A 20,361-nucleotide genomic window follows, 5' to 3' on the forward strand; every position below is an offset into this window, starting at 1 on the left:
AAAGAATATTGTTGAGGTAAATGATCAGTCTAATCTCTCTGGACGTCAGGAACTCCACCACTGGATGGAGCAGTCTAATGAAGCACCAGTGGGGCCTAGGACAGTCTGAGAGGCAGTGCCGCAAACCAGTAAATCTGCCCATAGAATAGAAGATCATGCCTATATGGTGCAAACATATGGACCATCACATAGATCTTCTTGAGCTCCAGGCTGACTATTGGACAGTCAGCCTGGATTATAAAGTCCCTCAGCAGAGGGTTGCCCTCTGTCTTAAAGTGCCACTAGATGGGCAACTTATCAAACTCTCAAAAATCTATTACAGTTTTTGTCTTTCTTGTTCTCTAGGTATAGGTTGCCCATATATTGCATGAAGGGTAGTCCTGAGACTGGCTCCTTTCCGCTCTATTTCCGTTACATCCCTGTGAGAAATTGGGTTATTTGTAGACTGGGGTGTGAGCCCTGATCAAGCAGCAACCCCAAATCCTTGTCAGGGTAAGGCACAAGCCAACCCCAAATCAACCTTTGTTTAACTCCCTAGTAGCTTGACACAGAGCAGTCGGGCGTAACTTAAAAGAAATGTGTAAAGTATTTGTGCAGCAATTCAACCAGTATCACAATGAAAACACTACGCAAAAAGGATATCCCATAAAGTTTGAGAAATAGAGCAACATTTTATAAATAAAGCAAGACCAAAATGACTAAAATCTAATTGGTAGGACCAGAGATGTGCAAGGTTTAAAGAAATTAGTTAAAATAGCACCATAAACCACAAATTGCCAGCTCAGGATATCTGGTCACACTGGACAGGGTCAAAGTCACAAGTTCAGGTTGACTGCGATGTTGTGCAGGTCAGCTACAGTCCCCAGATTAGTCCAGCTAAAGTTTTACCTTTTCAAGACAGCAGAAAGAGTCCTGTGCGTGTTGGAGAGGGCTGCAAGGAGAGCGTCGTGGGAAGCTGTCTGCATAGCACGAAGAGCAGGTGGATTTCAGCTACACGTTGGCGGTCCCCTGCAAGTGGTCGATGCTGGAGAGTGAAGAGTATGGCTGGCGGCGCTTCGCATAGAATCGTGGTGCGAGCCGTGAAGTCTCAGTAGGAACGGGCCTGTTCGTGGTCGTGAAGAGCCCAAAAGCTTCATTTCAGCTCACTTAACTACACCAAGGGTTCAGGACCTGAGGGGTATCACTTGGGGGTCAGGAACTTGCAGCTGAGTCCATGAGCTGGAACAGGATTTTGGGGTGCGTGTTAAGTCCCAGAAATTCAGATCAGGAGGCCAGTAGACTAGCCCTTGGAATCACTGGTGTCCTGGGCTCAAGATGTAGTTGCAGGTCTAGTTCCTCCTTTCCAGACAAGAAGGCAGCAGGTCAGCACAGCAGGGAATTAATTCCTTCAGAGCAGCAGTCTAGCAGAGTGAGAGTCCTTTCAGCGGCACAGCAGGCCTTCCTGGTTGAGTATCCACAGGTCCAGAAGCATACTAAAGAGGTGGTGTGAGGTCCGTATTTATACACAGTTGTGCCTTTGAATTGGAGACAAGCTTCTAGAGGCATGCACTTGAAGCACACAGGTGCCCTACCATCCTAGCCCTATCTCCAGACTAACTACAGGGGTTATGCAGCCCTTTGTGTTGAGACAGTACACACCCTATTCAAGTGTAAGTGGGGCTGGGCCCAGCTCCTACCTCCCATCCGGCCAGTGATGACCCATCCGGTCACACCTAAGCTCCCCATTGTGTGTGGCTGCCTAGGAAGAATACACAAACGCCAACTGTCTACTACACACAGGCATGTGGCCCAGAGACCGGCTGCAGGCACTAAATGGCTAGGGCAAGAAAATGCCTACTTTGTAAATGTGTTACAGCAAAATACAATTTAAAAACCGACATCACCATAAGTTAGGATTTTAAATTGTGAATCCAAAGACACCAAACATGGACTGGTTACCCATACCCATTTGAAAATTACACTTCTAAATTTTAATAAGGTAACTTCAATTTTATCCTATGGGAGACGTAGGCCTTTCAGTAGTGAAAAACTAATTTAAGAGTTGTTCACCACCAGGACATGTAGAACTGAAAAGTACACGTCCAGCTTTTTGAAAACACTGCGCCCTGTCATTTGGGCTGTGAAGGACCTACCTTAGGGGTGCCTTATATGCATTGGAAAGGAAGGTTTGGGCTAGCAAAATATTTATTTTGCCAGGTCGAAATGGCAGTTTATAACTGCACACACAAGTTACAATCGCAAGCCTGAGATGTTTAAAGTGCTTCTTAAGTAGGTGGCATGATCAGTGATGCATGCCCACTAATAACATTTAATTTACATGCCCTGGGCACAGGTAGTGCCACTTTACTAGGGACTTGTAAGTAAATTAAATATGCCAATTGAGTTTTAGCCAATACTACCATGTTTTAAGACGGGAGCACAAGCATTGATTAGCAGTAGTAAAGTATGCAAGGTCAGCAAAGACTAAGTTAGCAAAACAGGAGGTTTGATGGCAAAAGGTTAGGGGGGAAACCATCCAAAGGATTCCATGTCTCTAACATTCCCTGTCTATCGGAGTACATTATTGCTCGGACAGTTTGAGGGGAGGGGATTCATGTACTACACTAGGGTATCCATAAAACTATATATGGAACCTGTGTGGTGTCTGTAGTACCTGCTCCCCCACCCCCCATCCTTCCCCCTCCTCATAGTCTCTCTCCACTTAGGTAGGAATCCCTCCCAAATTTCAAACCGTCTTTGAAGGGAAAAAAAAAATCTTTACTAGAGAGTTCTCCTTTGATTTTCTCTCTTTTACTGAACAAAGGAGGCTAAGGTTGTTACACGTTTTAAAAATTACTTAATGAATGGGTGCCTGAAAAGGCAACCCTGTGCCACAGTCACACTTCTGAAGGAGTTATCCCCAATCTTTGAGATCCAATTGGTAAATCTTCTCTTGGTTGAGAGCTCACAGTTTGCGTTTCCTAGCAGGCAAATGGCTCTCTGCACCAATCCTGAGATGATAGCCTGGGACGCGGTGTTACTTGACTTCACACATTCCTTCGCCATATCTGTCACTTTGGTGAGAAGACCAACCACATCCAGGAATGCACCCTGGCATGACCACCAGTAACAGTTGGTTCCCTTCTTGAGGTCTCTTATGATCTTTGCCAAGAAAGTCATCATCGATCTTTAAGTGAATGTGACATTCAGCTGTCCGGTGTGAATGTACCTCTTTCTCCAGGGGTTGTTGGTGTGGTTATAACTGGCCATGTAGTATATCATTATGGTGGCAGGTACCCACTCCAAGGATCTCTGGTGATAAACTGGTCTGGATACAGCATGTCGAAGGTATCCTGTTCCTCATCTGCCTTTCCATGATGGAAGGGCCCAGGGCATCAGGCTCTACTCTCTTCTGTCCCAGACATGTCCCTATTGTCTGTCCCAATTTCCCTTCCAAGGGGGTTCCAGTCCATAGGGAAATATACCGGAACAATATTGTTGTCATCTTCTCCGGAGCAGTCCTCTTTCATGCATGTGAGCGTTTATGCGTGAGCACTCTTACGGAACAAATCCCAGAGTCTTTCAGACTTCCAAGTGCCCCGTGTCATGCTTTCATGGTTTGGGATATGCCCTGGTCGCATGACCTAGGAATTGTTCCCTTCCTTGAAGGGGTATTTAGTAGATGAGCTTCCAAGAGCAAGAGATGCTCAATAAGGTGGTTCAGGGACTCGCTCAGCTCTGGTAAATTCTGATCTCATCCAGAGGGAAAATTCCTCCCTTCTGCCGATCCACATAAGGATTATGGGAGGTGGCAGAGCCTTCACTTATTTTGAGTAAGCAGAACTGGCACAGATACCCCTTTCAGTGGCGTATGGCTTGACACCACCTATGCCTGAATTAAAATGAATTTGGTTGACCCCTCTTAAAGCTGTGCAGAATTCTAGATGTCAGTCAGTCCAGCAGGTTCTCTAACTTAAACTACAGTTAGAAGTGCAGGCACTCTTTTGCTGCTCTGTGCTGGCTCAAAGTCAAAGGTCGGGCATTATGGAAATGGCTCCTGAGTCACTGAGCTTACCATGTGCATAGACTGAAGAAAGACTGCCTGCACACAGCACCCTCCCCCACATCTGTTCCTGCCAAAACCATGAGCACCACAGACCCTTACTAAATGCACTAGAGGGTTCCTGACGTGCAGTGGGGCTTTTGTCTGCAACGGTCTCTCTAATTCATTAGTGCCTTGACCACAGTTGCGCTAAGAGGGCAGCGCTCAGTAAGGAAAAACTCTTTACAAGCCCAAAATTGCAGATCAATCGCATTAGGTAAAAGAGTGAGGATTTATCTTAGCCGCTGAAGAGGAAGGGGTTACACAGGGCAGTGATTGGTTGAATGTTTGTTTTTGTTATTTCCTTTCTGGTTCATTGGAAATGTAGTTTGCGTTCAGTTTGATATTGGGCACAATTAATGCATAATCATCTCCTCTGATACTGACCTAGATTTCTCCTAATGTTGTGCTTCTTCCGTAGTATTTCACAATGTGAGCTTTTGTTCCCAGGACAGAACCATCATGGATGTTACTAATACTGCAACTGAGCTCCTGTTTTGCATGTGTCTCACATGATTGTTGTCTTTCTTTGTAGGGTTACAGGCAAAAAGACACCTACATAGTCAGCCAGGGACCTTTGCATCACACGCTGGAGGATTTCTGGAGGATGATTTGGGAGTGGAAATCCTGCTCAATTGTTATGTTAACAGAGCTGGAAGAGAGAGGCCAGGTAAATCTTTGCCCATATTTAAAATAAATTACCATATCTGTACATGTGATATGTATTTTGCTTTGCTTCACTAACTGCTTGAATTTTCTTTTTTGTTTTATAAAGTGTTCTCAGAAATTCTTCACTTGCTTATGGTCTAAGGAACCTATATTTTAACAGTTGTAATGAAGAGCTTTAGTTTGGGGCTTTACTGAGCATAAATAGAAATGCAGAAGTAAGGTTTCTGCGAACAGGAAAGGTGTATCTTTTCATCCTTCACTGTTACCATCTACCAAAGTGTGACCCCAGATTGTCAGTATGAATGTAAAAATATGTTGCAGTGAATTTCTGGATTTGGCTGGAGGCGGGCAGCTTGCTTTTATTTAAACGTTAGTTGGCTGTTGTATGCTACTAGATGTTATTCTCCTCCACCTCACTGCTTTTTGTAAAAACTATTGAACAATGTAGTTAAACATCACTCTATGAACTTTTTTTAAAGTTCTTTCAAACTCTGACTCATTCCGAGGAGCTTTCCTCTTCCTTTAGACCTTCAGTATCTCAGCTATTAACTTCGTAACTTCGGTGAGGATATTTTTGATGTCTCATGAAGAAATAATTAAAGAAACAGTCCCTTGGGAAGGTGGCTGAGTGAGGGTTGTAAGTCTGAAATGCTAGTAACTTGGCAGATGAGGTAGAATGACCTTCATGTTATCTGGTAGTGATCATTCGGTTCAGATTTCCAATATTAACCCGTTTGTTCTGTTAAATCTTGGATCTGTCTTTTTCAAAATGACTACAATAATCTGTGCCATTTCTTGGGTGAATTGCTTCTTATAAATCATTATCTGAAAGAGACAATTAGTTATAGATTCCTGACCTTATAATTACCCCCAGGCGTCAGACTGGATCCAGAAAGTTTTTCGTCGGTAGTCCCCCTGCGCGTCGAAAGGTGGCGTCTGTCGACTCCACGTTCGTCGTTGGCGTCATGGTCGCTGGGATGACGTCGCGATAGCTACTTAGATGCCACCCTCGTGTCCTGACATCAGTTCTTTTTTTTTTTTCCGCGCCAGCCAGCGCAGATCTGGAGAGAGCAGTACCTCCAGTCACTCTTTGACCGAATTTTTGCTGACTTTTGTTGACGCCGATTTTGAGTCTTCGACTCTTGGTGCACGTCAGGGATGCCTGGTTTTCTGGCTTGCCGCTCCTGCAGCTGACTGATGTTGGTGACGGATCCGCACCGCGTGTGCCTGTTTTGCTTGGAGCGTGACCACGACCCCAAGTCGTGCTCCGACTGCCAGACCATCAATCCGAAGTCCTTGCGGGAGTGGTCCCGAAAGCTTCTCGAGGCCCAGCAGTCTGCTCCGTGCCGTTTGAGGTCCCGGTCGCGTGGGAGGTCGAGGGACTGGTCGCAGAGCCATCACCACCAGTCTTCAAAGTCTTCGCACTCCTCAGGTAAGTCAAAGCACAAGAAGAAGTCGAAGAAGCACCGCCGCTCTTTGACTTCTCCCTGTCGGTCGGCCGATGCTACGAGGGATGCGGGTGGTGCCTCCCTTCCCAGGACCCGGAGCGACCCCTGCCCAGCTTCGCACCTTTTACGAAGCGATGCATGCAATCCTTGGGCAGACCAACTCTGCTGGCTCACCTTCGGGCCCTGAGGACTCGGATGGGGGTCATGGGCCTTCGACGTCGGCGGCTCCGGCACCGCAGGTCTCCCTTGTATGTAGGCCTGCATCCGGAATGGCGCGACCTGATAACATCTTCCCCGGTGTCTATTCCACCGGCTGCACATCCACAGCCGACGCCGATTGTGTCCCCAGCCAACGTCAACCCCGGCTTCCACCCCGATGTAGGCACGGAGCCGGACCGGCGTTGACCGACGCAGAGTCTGGCGCGACAGGTTCTTTTGTGCTCCTGTTCCTACCCTGGCTCTTTGAGACCAGATTGGCAGCCAGAGAAGGGTGAGGAGACCCTCTGACTGACCAGCTAGGTTATGAACCGGACTGGAGAGGAACTGGGGGAAAACAGTGGTCTGGATACCTCACCAGACCGTGGCATGTTGTCTCCTCCATCCGTGGCTACGGAGGAGGGAGCGTCTTACGCCGTGGAGTTGCGTAGGGCGGTGGAGGCTCTCAACCTCGAGCTACCTACGGTGGCAGTCAGGATTAACCTCTTGACAAAGGTGCTTCAACTGGCAGCAAGGTCTTCGAAGCCCCTGCTACAGTTTAATGAAGCCCCTCACTGACATCCTTTTGGGCATCTGGTCTAGGCCCAACACGGGCTCCTATGGATAGCATGATTGCCTGACGCCACAGTCTGGCCCAGGCGACCCCACTTTCCTCTCCCCACACCCCACCCCTGAGAGCTTGGTGGTCCATGCCTCCACATCCTAAGGCGCATTCCCTAACGCACCACCTGGTAGGGAATCCAAAAAGCTAGACCATCTTGGGAACCAGTGTTTTCTTCCTCCAGCTTTGGACTGCGGTCGGTAAACACCACATGTTTGTTAGGCCGTTACACCCACTCTGTGTGGGATACTGTGGTGCAAGTGCTGCCTCCGTGCCCAGAGGAGGCCCAGGCCGTACTCTCCCATACAGTTGCCGAGGGGAGAGACGCAGCAAAGTTTACAATTTGCTGTGGACTGGATACCGCTGACTGGCTAGACAGGACGATTGCCATGTTGGTAGCCCTTCCACGTTACGCCTGGATGAGGCTGACTGTTTTTTCAGGGGATGTCCAATCCACTCTAATGGACATGCCCTTTGATGCCCGTTGCCTGTTCGGCAAACAGCGGGCTAGAGCTTTTTAGGGACTCTTGGGCTGCGGCCAAGTCCTTGGGCCTCTCCTCCACTCGCCCTGCGCAGTCTACTTTTCGCCCCTTTCGTGGCTACGGAAGGGGTGCCCCACCACGTTCCACCCAGGGCCACAGGCCAGCGCTAGCTGTTCAACCCCTATTCGGTCAGGGATGTGGGAACCACTATCGTGGTTCTGGGGGCCAGCGAGCGGGCCAGTCCACCACCGCTCCCTCTGCAGCAGCCTCCAAACCCTCCTAGTCCGCCCTTCCAGGGCCACTAATCACCAGTGGGCGGCAGGCTTCTGTATCACCTTCCCCACTGGCGCACCCTCACGTTGTTTTGCAGATAGTCCGAAGGGGCTTTTCCCTCCCCTTTGAGACTTCTCTCCCCTCCAGCCATGCAACACCAATACCATCGCATATCGGAGAATCATCTGGCCCTTCTCCAACAAGAAGTTGGCCAAGGGAGCCATCAAGCGAGTTCCTGCCCCAGAAGTAGGTCGTAGTTGCTATTCCCACTACTTTCTAGTGCCCAAGAAGGACAAAGGCATGCGTCCTATCTTGGATCTCAGGAACGTCAACCGCTTCCTCCGGAAGGAGAAGTTCAAAATGTTGACGCTAGCTCGGGTCTTGTCTGCCCTTGACCCTGGAGACTGGATGGTAGCGTTGGACTTGCAGGACGCTTACTTTCACATCCCCGTCCTACCGACGTTACCTGCGGTTCCCCGTAGGCCACAAGCACTTTCAGTTCACCCTGCTGTCCTTTGGCCTTACCAGCGCCCCTCGGATTTTCACGAAAGTGATGGCGGTGGTCGCAGCTCATCTGCGCAGATCAGGGGTTCCAGTCTTCCCCTTTCTCGATGACTGGCTTTTGAAGACGGGCTCGCCCCAGGCTGTTGATCCCATCTCCAGACTATGGCCGACCTCCTGCATTCGCTGAGGTTCTCCATCAACGTGCCGAAGCTCCTCTTCATCTGAGCGGTTCTGTACACGATGCAGTTTCGGGTCTATCCTCCTGAACAGCGAGTCCGGGATATTCGGGCTATGATTCCTATCTTTCAACCTCTATCCCGGGTTTCATTCAGAATGTTTCTCAGGCTACTGGGCCTGATGGCCTCCAGCAGCCTGCTGGTGGACCATGCCAGATGGCATAGGCAGGCTCTGCAGTGGAACCTGAAGTTTCAGTGGGCACAACATCGGGGGATTTAATACACATAAAGAAGGGGAGAGGGATTAAAAGCTCTACTCAGACCCCCCTAAATGCAAGGTTATATACACACAAAGAGGAGTTGAGGGTGTAAAAAAGAGGGAAGGTCTTGGTGGAGGCACATGCACAGTGTGAAAATACTGCCCTCACTCACAAAGTTGTGACATGCTTCATCATCAAGCTTTGCTACCAAACACCCCTGCTCAGACAAATGCCTGGGGTGGAGCAAAAGGGAGGGGAAGACAATACACACAAGTAAGATATGCAAATATATAATGCTAAATTATAATGGAATCACCGAAAGTAAAGTGCAGTGGAAGTTAAAACTGGCTTGGAGGTGTCACTGCTCAAAATTTTATTCCTGGACTCTCCGGCCAGGATTAAAAATGTAAAGGATGGTGGTGACAGGAAAGAGTAAGGAATTCCTACAGCCCTCCTTACTGCCAAATCATCAACTTGTTTCTGCCGTGTTCGTGCCCCCCAGTCGTAGGTCACACCGGCATTCGTCAGGACCTTTCTTGATCCGACTGGAGTAATGTATCCCTCAATACCCAGATGTGGTATTTCTAGGAACAAGTCGTTCCCAAGGGAAAGGAAGAGAACAAGCCAGAGACTAATTACTCGCACGTGGAATTTCAACCATTCATTCACACAGTGCTAGTATTCTCTCGCTTGTGCCGCAGAGTGAATAAAGTATGGACATTATTTGTCCTATACTCTCCGTGCTTGTCCACACTCCGGCAATAAAATCATACATATGGGAAGTCTACCTTATAAATATATAACCGCAGGTAGTTATACGTCGCTGGACAGAAGTCCTTATCATATCAGCTTCACTCATCCACACTCTGAAGTAGAACGTTCAACTCACCGAGTTTTACAAACAAATAAGCCAAAACTGTTAAGAATTAGGGAGAGCCCCCCTTTAGTCACACACTAGAGGAAACCCGTAAAAAGACAAGAAAACCAATGGTTAAAATGACATTCCTCAAATTGTACATTTGAATCGGACCCGATCAGTTATTGTAGATCAGATTGCTACTAGGATCCCTATTGAGTAAATACATTGATCTTGAAACGCAAGGAAAGTGACCTAGATGTCGATAATTACATTACTACATATCGTCCTCATAAGATTTGAGCAGTATTCGGTCGCACATCATGCTTTTAAGGTGCCTGTAGTTTGTTTCCCAGTTCCCCGGGCCTATGTCATTCTGGTGGCTCCGGACTGGGCAAGAAGAGTCTGGTATCCCGTGCTATTGCACATGGCCATCGATCCTCTGATCAGACTGCCTCTTCGGGAGGATCTGCTGTTCCAGCACCAGGGGACAGTCCTCCACCCGAACCTGTCCAGCCTCCACCTCCTTGCGTGGTGATTGAGCGGCAACAGTTGACAGCTTTCGACCTTCCTCCGGAAGTCTGTGATGTTATCTTGGCAGCCAGGCGTCCCTCCACTAAGATGGTATACGCCTGCATATGGAACAAATGTGTGGCATGGTGCACAGCAAAGATTGTGGATCCCCTTTCCGCCCCTCTTTCTGAGGTTCTCTTGTTCCTCCTTTCTTTGGCCCAGCAAGGCTCTGCTCTGGGCACTCTTAGGGGCTACCTCTCGGCCATTTCAGCCTTTCTTAGGCTTCCTGATCAGCCTTCTCTTTTCAAGTCCCCTGTTGTAAATCGCTTCCATAAGGGCATTACTCATCTTTTTCCTCCTGTTCCCTTAGAAATGCCCCAGTGGGACTTGAACTTTGTTCTTACATTTCTTATGTGCACTCCCTACATAACTGTCCTCTCAGGGTTCTGACTGTAAAAACTGCCTTTCTGGTAGCCATTACCTCTGCACGCAGAGTGAGTGAGCTACAAGCTTTCTTCAAAACATCCTTATCTGGCTGTTCATCCGGATAAGTTTGTCCTCCGAACTCGTCCTTCCATCCTTCCCACATTGGACAGGCCATCACTTTGCCCATCTTCTTTCTGCCTCTGCATCCTTCCAAAGAAGAAGAAAGGCACCACCGTCTGGATCCAAAGCGTGCGCTTTCATTTTATTTTATTTCGATTGCACAAAGCAATTCCGGGTGGATGACCATCTCTTTGTTGGCTACGTGGGTGCCAAAAAAGGTTGGGCCGTGCACAAACGGACCATCTATAGATGGGTTGTTTTGTGCATCAACACCATTTATTCCTTGGCAAAGAAAGAGCCTCCAGTGGGGTTACGCGCCCATTCCACCAGGGAGATGGCAGCTACCACTGCTTTGGGACATGGAGTCCCAATTAATGACATCTGTCGGCAGCAACGTGGGCATCACTGCACACGTTCACAAAACACTACTGCCTGGACAGCCAAGTCTGGAGAGACGGCTTCTTTGGCCGTTCTGTTCACACCAGAATATCCTGGAGAACTTGGTTCACGGACCCATCTCTGGGGTTGGTATTGCTGGGGAATCTATTCAAAGGTAAGGAATCTATAACTAATTGTCTCTTTCAGATGAACAAATTAATTACCTTCGGTAACAATATTTCTGAAAGAGACACGTTAGTGATAGATTCCTTACCTACCGTAGTCGCCGAGATGTCGTCGGAGCTACTTGGATGCGCCTACGCGCGCTGACGTCAGTTCATTCTTTTTCTGCGCCAGCAAGCGCAGATCCGTCAATACATTTGACTTTGTTTCTGAGACTTGTCTCTTGTTTTGGTCGAGAATTCGGCTTTTGGTGTAGTAGGGATACCCGGGACTGCCGTTGGATCATGTCGGTGATGGACCCCACGATGTGTGACTCTTCTGCTTGGGGCACACCATCACCCCGAGACATGCCTGGATTGTCAGGCCATGGCGCAGAAGGCTTGCGAGAGCGTTCCCGGAAGTTATGGGAGGCCCGGCTCTCGGTACCGCGCCACTCACATCCCGCTCCCGTAGGAACTCGAGGGATCGCTGGCGTCGCCGACACAGTCGCTCATTGGTTTCGGTGACAGGTAAGTTCAAGCGCCATTTAAAGCTAAAGAAGTGGTGTCGCTCTTTGTCTACCCCTCACCAGTCGCGGTACTTGGTTGAGGGGGCGGGTGGTCGCTCCCCCGCGTCTCCTTTGGGGCCTCCGTTGTTGCCTGTTGCCCACTCGCATTTTTAGGGACCGTACAAGACTCCGGCAGAAGTACAGGTACTTCACTCGCCCATTGGCCATTTAATTGCCCCATCGGGTCCCTCTGTAGCGCCTTTGGGCCCGCGGACCCCTTGGGTGGGTCTGCCCCGTGCCGCCGCCTTTGGCCCCGGTTACGCCGGCAAGATACCCCGTGGCACCGTTGGCTCCGACCTCGTCGCCACCGCCGTTGGCCCCGGCCTCTGCTCCACCGCCGTTGGCCCCGGCCTCTGCTCCACCGCCGTTGGCTCCGGCCTTGGCGCCACCGCCGTTGGCTCTGGCCTTGGCACCACCGCTTCTATGTATACCAGGCAACCCAGGTTTCATCACCCAAAGCCAGAGGGTCAGGTTGTACAGGTCTCTGCCTCTGAGTGGCCTCTGCACCGCTATTCCCCTCTGTGTAGGGCACAGGGGCACAGGTGCTGCCTCCGTGTCGGGCAGAGGCTCTCCTAGGCAATTGCTTGAGGGAGGAATGCGACACCGTCCAACTCCATGGGCAAGGGCCTACGCAATAGCAGTCTCAGCGCAGCTGCGCATGGGGGACCTGTAAATATTATGGGTCCCGGGACCAGCGGACCGCCCCGGCCACCGCTTCCTCAAAAGCTTCCTAATCTGCTGTTTCAGGCCCACTAAACGCTAAGGAGTGGCAGGATTCACCATCACCTCCGTCACTGTCGCCCCATCGCTTCAAACAAATAGATTCTGCAGATGGTCCGAAGGGGCTACTCTCCTTCCAGACTGCCACCTCCGTCTCCCCACATGTCATGGACCTTCTTGCCAAAGGGGCCATCTAGCGCATTCCGCCTCCTGAAGTAGGTCATGGTTCCTATTTCCACTACTTAGTGATGCCAACGGATTACAAGAGCCTACGTCCTATCCTACGGGTTGAGAACGTCAATCGCTTCCTCCGAAAGGAGAAGTTCAAGTTGCTCACACTGACTCAGCTCTTGTCTGCACAAGCCTGAATGGTACATTATAACTGTAGGACTCCTCCTTTGGAATTCCTGTCCTGCACGCCCACAGGCTTTACCTGCGGTTCACAGTTGGCTGTATGCACTTCAGTTCACCGTGCTCCCTTTTGTCCTTACCAGCTCCACTCAAGGGTCCGAGAAAGTGATGACGGTGGTCGTAGCCCATCTGCACACAACTGGGGTTTTAAACTACCCCTATCTCACCGACTAGCTGTTGAAGGCGGGCCCGCAGCAGCCAATCGTCTCCACACTATGGCTGACCTCCTGCATTTGCTGGGGTTCTCCATCAACGTGCAAAAGTCACATCTGATTCCCTTTCAGAGGCTCCTCTTTATTGGACTCCTTGCATGGAAAGCATTCCTTCCCTCTGTCCAGGGGAGAGTAGTGCAGGTGTTCACGGACAACACCACCGCCATGTGGTACTGCAACAAGCAAGGCGGGGTGGGGTCATGGACCATATGTCAGGAGGCTCTGCGCCTCTGGACATGGCTGGAACGCATGGGCATTCTCCTGGTGGTTCAACACTTGGCAGGTTCTTTGAACGCCAAGGTGGACGAACTCTGCCGCCAGTGCATGCTGGATCACGACTGGCGTCTTCACTCGGTGGTGGTGCAAGCTCTCTTTCAACAGTGGGGGGGACCTTAGTTAAGATCTATTCGCCACCGACGAGAACCCGCAATATAAGCAGTTCTGCACGTTGGAGTTTCCAAGGCGGCACTCGCTCAGACGCTTTTCGTCGTCAGTGGAGTTGTGGTATGTTGTACGCCTTTCCGCCTATACCACTTCTACCCAGAGTGCTGAACAAGATCAAACACGACCGGGCCCAAGTCATTCTTGTGGCACTGGACTGGGCTCGAAGAGTTTGGTATCCCGAGCTACTCAGTGTGAGCGTGGATCCCCCAATCCGACTGCCTCTTCAGGAGGATCTGCTGTCGCAGCAGCAGTGGACTGTTCGCCACCTGAACCTGTCCAGCCTCCACCTCCTTGCGTGGAGATTGAGCTGCGACAGTTGATTCCTTTCGACTTGCCTCCTGAAGTCTGTAATGTGATTCTGGCAGCCAGGCGTCGCTCAACTAAAACTCTATACGCCTGCCGGTGGAACAAATTTGTGGCATGGTGCACAGCAGAAGCTGTAGATCCCCTTTCTGCACCTCTTTCTGGGGTCCTATTGTTCCTTCTCTCTTTTGCCCAGCAGGGCTCTGCTCTGGGCACTATTGAAAGGCTACCTTTCTGCTCTTCCAGCCTTTCTCAGGCTGCCGGGTCAGTCCTCTCTTTTCATGTCCTTTGTTGTCAATAGATTTCTCAAAGGCATTACTCACCTTTTCCCTTTTGTTATGCCTCAGTGGGACTTGCACCTGGTTCTCATATGGTTCTCATATACTTAATGTGCGCTCCCTTTGAGCCTCTTCATAACTGTCCTTTAAGGTTATTGACTTTGAAAACGGTCTTCCTGGTGGTTATCACCTCCACTCGGCGTGTGAGTTAGCTCCAGGCTCTTTCATGTAAACCTCCTTTCCTGGTGGTTCATCCGGACAAGGTTGTGCTTTGGCCACGTCTTTCCTTTCTACCAAAAGTAGTCACTGCCTTTCATCTGGGGCAAATTGTCAATCTGCCCACTTTTCTTTCCGCCTCCGCACCCTTCCAGAAAGGAAGAGAGGCTCCACCGTCTGGACCCAAAACGTGCGCTTTCATTCTACCTCAACCGCACACGACAGTTCCGGGTGGATGGCCAGCTGTTTGTTGGCTACGTGGGTGCCAAGAAAGGACGGGCTGTGCACAAGAGTACTATCTCACGCTGGGTTGTCTTGTGTATTCAAGCCTGTTACTCTTTGGCTAAAAAGGAACCTCCGGTAGGGTTGCGCGCCCTTTCGACCAGGGCGACAGCGGCTACTGCAACATTGGGACGCCGTGTCCCACTGCAAGACCATCTGTCAGGCGTCCACGTGGACCACGCTGCACACTGTCACTAAGCACTATTGCCGTGACAGTCCGGTCCGGTGAGACGGCTTCTTTGGCCGTTCGGTTCTCTGTGACGTTATGGTGTATTCTCACTTCACAGACCCACCACCGGTGTTGGTATTGCTTGGGTATGTATTCTAAGGTAAGGAATCTATCACTAGCGTGTCTTTTTCAGATGCACAGGTTACTTACTTGGGTAACGATATAGCTGTAAAAGACATTAGTTAGTGATAGATTCCTTACCACCCCACCCATCCTCCCCGTTCTGCGAACTGATCTCTAGGGTTATGGTCATCCCTTTCAGGGCCCTAGTTTCCATGCACCAGTAATCGGTCTCTGACATGGCTCTGCGTTCCTGGCGCAGAAAGTAGTGTACAGAACTGACGTCAGCACGCGTGGGCCCGTCTAAGTAGCTCTGACGACGTCATCTCAGTGACTACGACACCAGCGACGTACATGAAGACGCACGACGACTCCTACTGACGCGCAGGGATACTGCTGACGAAAACTTTCCGATCCAGTCTGACGCCTGGGGATATTCTAAGGAAAGGAATCTATCACTAACTAATGTCTCTTACAGATATATTGTTACACAAGTAAGTAACTTGTGCATCTGTAAGAGACACAGATTATTTATTGATTCCTTACCGCCCCACCCATCCTCCCTGTTCTGCAAACTGATTTCTAGGGTTAAGGACTCCCTTTCAGGGCCCTAGTTTTGTGCACCTGTGGTCAGTGTCTTGCGTGGCTCTGCGCTTATGGCGTGGAAAGTCGTATACAGAACTGACGTCACCGCGAGAGGGCGGCGTTTAACTAGCTACCGCGACGTCATCCCGGCGACCACAACGCCAACGTCGAACGCAGAGTCGACCGACGCCACCTTTCGACGCGCAGGGGCACTGCTGACGAAAAACTTTCTGGATCCAGTCTTGACGCCTGGGGGTAATTCTGAGGTAAGGATTCTATAACTAATCTATGTCTCTTACAGATATTGTTACCGAAGGTAAGTAACTTGTTCTTCAAAAACAAGTTACAGTATTCAGGTGCACAGTTAGCATTCAGCGTTTACTCTCGAACTGTGAATCCCTGATGCATACTGGTCGTGGATCTGCAAATTTAAAGTTGGATGTTGTGAGGAGGTTAGAAATTAATTGGGTCATTTTTACTCTCTACTGTGTAAAATAGTATTTGATGGACACTTCGCTCCGCAGATTCTTCACATTTAAAATGTTCCTCGTTGCCAGACTGGATCCGGAATATTTAACAACAATGCTCTGAACACTTGGTAGGTGGTGCCGTGCGGCGATGCGCTGACTTCATTCTGCCCCGGAAGTGGCATTCGAGTGGCAAATAAGTGCCACCCCTGCGTGTCGACATCAGTGCATTTCTGTCTGCACCTTCGTACATGCTCCCAACTTTTACCTGTTCAGTTGACAAGTTTTTTTCTCTGAAAATTACTTGTTTTTCAAGTGTGTAAGGGAACTATGTCTACTCCTAAATCTACAGGGCTTAAGCTTTCTATGAAATTTTCCAAACAAATATCTGACAGATTCCCTTGAGGTGTGCCTCTAGCGTTTGGGCATGACTCCAAGTCCTGTGAACCTATGAACCTGAAGGTGATACAGGAAAGCAAAGTGAAGCTGTATGATGCTAAACCACAGTCATGGAAGTCCCTCTGTCATTGGAAGTAGAGGGTGCAGACGTTTTCCCTCTCTCAGGGCCATTGCTGTGACAGATTTGTGTCGCAGTCCCAAGTCTTTCTGTAAGCCGAGATCAATTTATTCCAGCCCCACCACTCTCAGCCTGTGAAGTCTCATGTACCTCGGGGTGCTTCACGGTCTTGCTCCCCGTTCCCCACTGAACACCTTCTTACAGAAGGGCAAATTCAAGATGCTCACGTTGGCCCGGGTTCTATCTGCCCAAAATCCTGGTGACTAGATGGTGGCTTTGAAGCGGCAAGACACCAGTGGCGGTTTCTCGTACCGGGCGTCGGGGCTCCGCCCCCTTTACTTTTGTCCCCATCATCACCGTCCATCTCCACAATAAAAACAGTTTGCAGTTTATGTTATTAAAAATGCAGGCTGCTGCACTCACCTAAATTCGGTCGGTAAATAGTATACATGCCATCCTTGTTTTCTGTGAATGGGGCCATAAGTAATGCACAATGCCAGCCTGAGTCACTGACGCTGAGTGACGTTGGGCAAACTATTTGCCGGGCTGAAGAGCTCACCGACCTGAGGTCTGTGAGGTCATCAGCTCGGCAAACACATAGCTCAAAGGATCAGTCTCCACCCCCTGATGACGTGGGGGTAAAGTTAGCCCCGGGCGCTTCAGGCTTAAGCCCTGTAGTGCAGGGGCTTCACGTCAATCAGGGAGTGAAGAGCATGGCTACCCCACCCATTTCCAACTCGTCACGGTGGGTTGGTCCCACCCTGTGAGGAGTTGGCAAGGGGTGGGGTAGAGGCTCCAGGCAGACAGGAAGCGTAGAAATTGATTCTGTGCAGTGTATCCACATGATTCCTGAAGACACACTGCGCAGACTCGAGTTTTCTGTTTCCGGTGTTGAATTGTAGGTGCATCACACGTCTACAGCACTACACGGTGATGGACTGTCTGGCAGCCAGCAGAAGACCCCTGGACACGATGGCAGCATGAAGGGAAGGTTGCTTAGGTGCCCACTTCAGTTGTCTGGGACTCGTGGTGGCTGCGTCACTGCTTGCAGAGTCCAGATGGTGCTCTGCAGACTCTCAACCCTGTCTCACGAGGTGAGTGATTTGTATTTTATGGCTCCATCTGACTGGCTGTAGGATGGGATTTCCCTTAGGTTATGTTCAAAGTTTCTTTATTATAGTTATACTTAGAAACAACTAAAGAATGTATTTAATCACTACATGTTTATGACTGTAAATATTGGATTTTACACGAGTGTGATATATTTATATATAAGAAATACTGAATACATATACCGACAATTCTGTTATAGTATATTCATCAGCTTGTATATCACAGAAAAGTGGTAACATTCCTTTGGTTTAGAATAAAATTAAAGTATGTTTGTGGTTTTTTGGGGCAATCAGAGTGGCGTGAGATAGAGCGTGGAGCAGGGCAGGGACAGAGGAGCAGGGAAGAGACAAAGGGGCAGTCAAAGGACAGGCAGAGCGGGGAGAGTAAGAGGGGGAAGAGCCTCGAAGGCAGAGAGTGGCAGGAGGAGGGAGAGGGGCAGTTGGGCCAGAGACAGTGCTCTGAGTGTAAGAGGGCAGAGAAGGGCAGAGACAGAGGGGCAGTCAGAGCGGCGAGAGAAAGAGTGTGGAGCAGGGCAGGGACAGAGGAGCAGGGAAGAGACAAAGGGGCAGTCAAAGGACAGGCAGAGCGGGGAGAGTAGGAGGGCAGAGAAGGGCAGAGAAAGAGAGGCAGTGAGAGAACCGCAGGCAGAGAGGGGAGAGTAAGAGGGGGGAGAGCCTCGGAGGCAGAGAGTGGCAGGAGGCGGGAGAGGGGCAGTTGGGCCAGAGACAGAGCTCTGAGTGTAAGAGGGCAGAGAAGGGCAGAGACAGAGGGGCAGTCAGAGCGGCGAGAGAAAGAGTGTGGAGCAGGGCAGGGACAGAGGAGCAAGGCAGAGACAGAGGGGCAGTTAGAGGACAGGCAGAGCGGGGAGAGTAGGAGGGCAGAGAAAGAGAGGCAGTTCAAGAATCGCAGTCAGAGATGGGAGAGTGAGAGGGGGGAGAGCCTGGGAGGCAGAGAGAGCAGTGGGGCAGAGACAGAGAGTGGCAGGAGGTAGGAGAGAGGCAGTTGGGCCAGAGAGAGAGCTCTGACTGTAAGAGGGCAGAGACAGAGGGGCAGTCAGAGCGGCGAGAGAGAGCACGGAGCAGGGCAGAGTCAGAGAGGGGTAGAAGGAGGCAGATGGGTAATTAGAGAGCCACTGGCAGAGCAGGGAGAGTAAGAGGGCAGAAAGCACTCAGGGTTCTTCAAATTAAAGCAGGGTGCACTTTCACTCAGGGTTCTTAAAATTAAAGCTGGGTCCACTTTTGGATTCAGGTCCAAGTATCAGTGCTGCTCAATGGCAGGTTCCGCCACAACTTTTTGACATGGATACATGTGTGCCAAACTAAGCCGATCTGCTTCTATTTATAGATTGGTGTATGAGAGCACCCAAAGTATGTCAGAGAGCGCATGTTATTTCACTTTAGTGCTGTAAAGAGGTCTGCAAACCCAGAATACCTACATAGAGTTTCACATTGTTGCAAGTGTTAGAAACCACATCAAAGGCTCCTTGCCGCCTAAGCTAGGTGGCTGGCACGCCATTTGATGCCTTTAACTTAGTAGCGTAAAATGCAGTGCAATTTGCGCAACAGATTCTGCTGACAGAAGGCGAGAGTAGAGGTGAAGTGGGAACCCTTCTCTCAGCAGACTCCTGAGGCCGAGTGAAGTCATCACTAACACAGTGAGGTAACGTTTAATAATGGGAAAGAGTAGGCAGTTTTTTTTGTTATGTTTGTGCTCCTGTTTTATGGTCTGGAAGGCTGCTTTTACTGTTTATTTCTCTGGTACTACCAAAAACATTGTCTGCAGCAAGTAAAGTGCATGCAATCTCCTATACGTTGCAAAACACCTATATGAACTTGGACTTTGATGTTTCTGGGGGTACAGAGCTGACCTCGGGTGACTGTCCAATTTACAGGCAAAACTACTGATTATGCAGCAGTAATGCACTGTTGTGCTTTGTTATGATTTTTAAATATTTTTTTCAGCAGTTTTTCAACTGTTGGCTTTTATATTTTATAGAGCAACAACAGTGTACACTGATGCATGTGATCGATGTTTCGCTGTGAGAAATAGTTACAGAATGTATTTGGGAGATTATGTATTCCATCTAGTGTCCTTTTTTCAATAAAAGCCACAATGCTGAGGCAGAATAGGACTGTCGCTGTGTATGTTTTAGTAATTACAGAAGGAAGTGTGTTTTCACATTAAAGCTTTCATGGTGGGTCTTGTGCCTTACACTGCCAACTTATGTTTTTATTTTTTGTTAGATTTGTGACAAATAAAAATACAAGTCAGGTTTAGTCCAACACTATGTCCCTAGACTGCTTACTGAGGTGCAGGTGTACTTTACTAGAAGTGTTCAGCCTCCCTCCTTACAATAATGCCATTAACAAAGAGGCAGCTCAGTTGTCGTGCACCCTATGTGTGGTCTAGATTCTTATTGCTTTTTCATTTTTTTGTCTAAATTAGCTTAAAATGCACTATTTGCCCTTTTTTTCTTTCAAAAACTTCTTAGATGAAGAACCCCCTCCCCCTGATCTTGACTTATATCAGTTGGGCTCAGTTGGTTCTAACTTTTTTACACTTTGAAAAATCACCAGCTGCCACTGCTTTACTTATTTTACGAGCTCAAACAGTTAAGGTGAATGCTTCAAAAAAAGAACATTTTGATGGCAAATGTGCTATGTATGAATGGTACTCAGCATTGTTATCTCGAAGTCTGCTATGCAGTTCTGTGATTATACTGAATAAAGAACTACCTATGTTATTAATATGACATTGACATCTCTTTATTAATGTAATAACTGTACTTTCA

At 49.2% G+C, this 20,361-nt stretch overlaps 1 protein-coding gene across 3 annotated transcripts in view; it reads left to right on the forward strand.

The window, feature by feature from the left end:
• PTPRA (protein tyrosine phosphatase receptor type A) overlaps window positions 1-20,361 on the forward strand; it is a 991,956-nt gene that overhangs the window by 932,799 nt on the left and 38,796 nt on the right. For all 3 annotated transcript variants that reach the window (XM_085642677.1, XM_085642678.1, XM_085642679.1), the window contains one exon: window positions 4,617-4,751. In XM_085642677.1, the coding sequence (XP_085498803.1) occupies window positions 4,617-4,751 (135 nt within the window). The remainder of the gene's footprint in view (window positions 1-4,616; window positions 4,752-20,361) is intronic.

The sequence above is a fragment of the Triturus cristatus genome, chromosome 2_2 (assembly GCF_964204655.1).
Source record: "Triturus cristatus chromosome 2_2, aTriCri1.1, whole genome shotgun sequence".
Taxonomy (NCBI): Eukaryota; Metazoa; Chordata; class Amphibia; order Caudata; family Salamandridae; genus Triturus; species Triturus cristatus.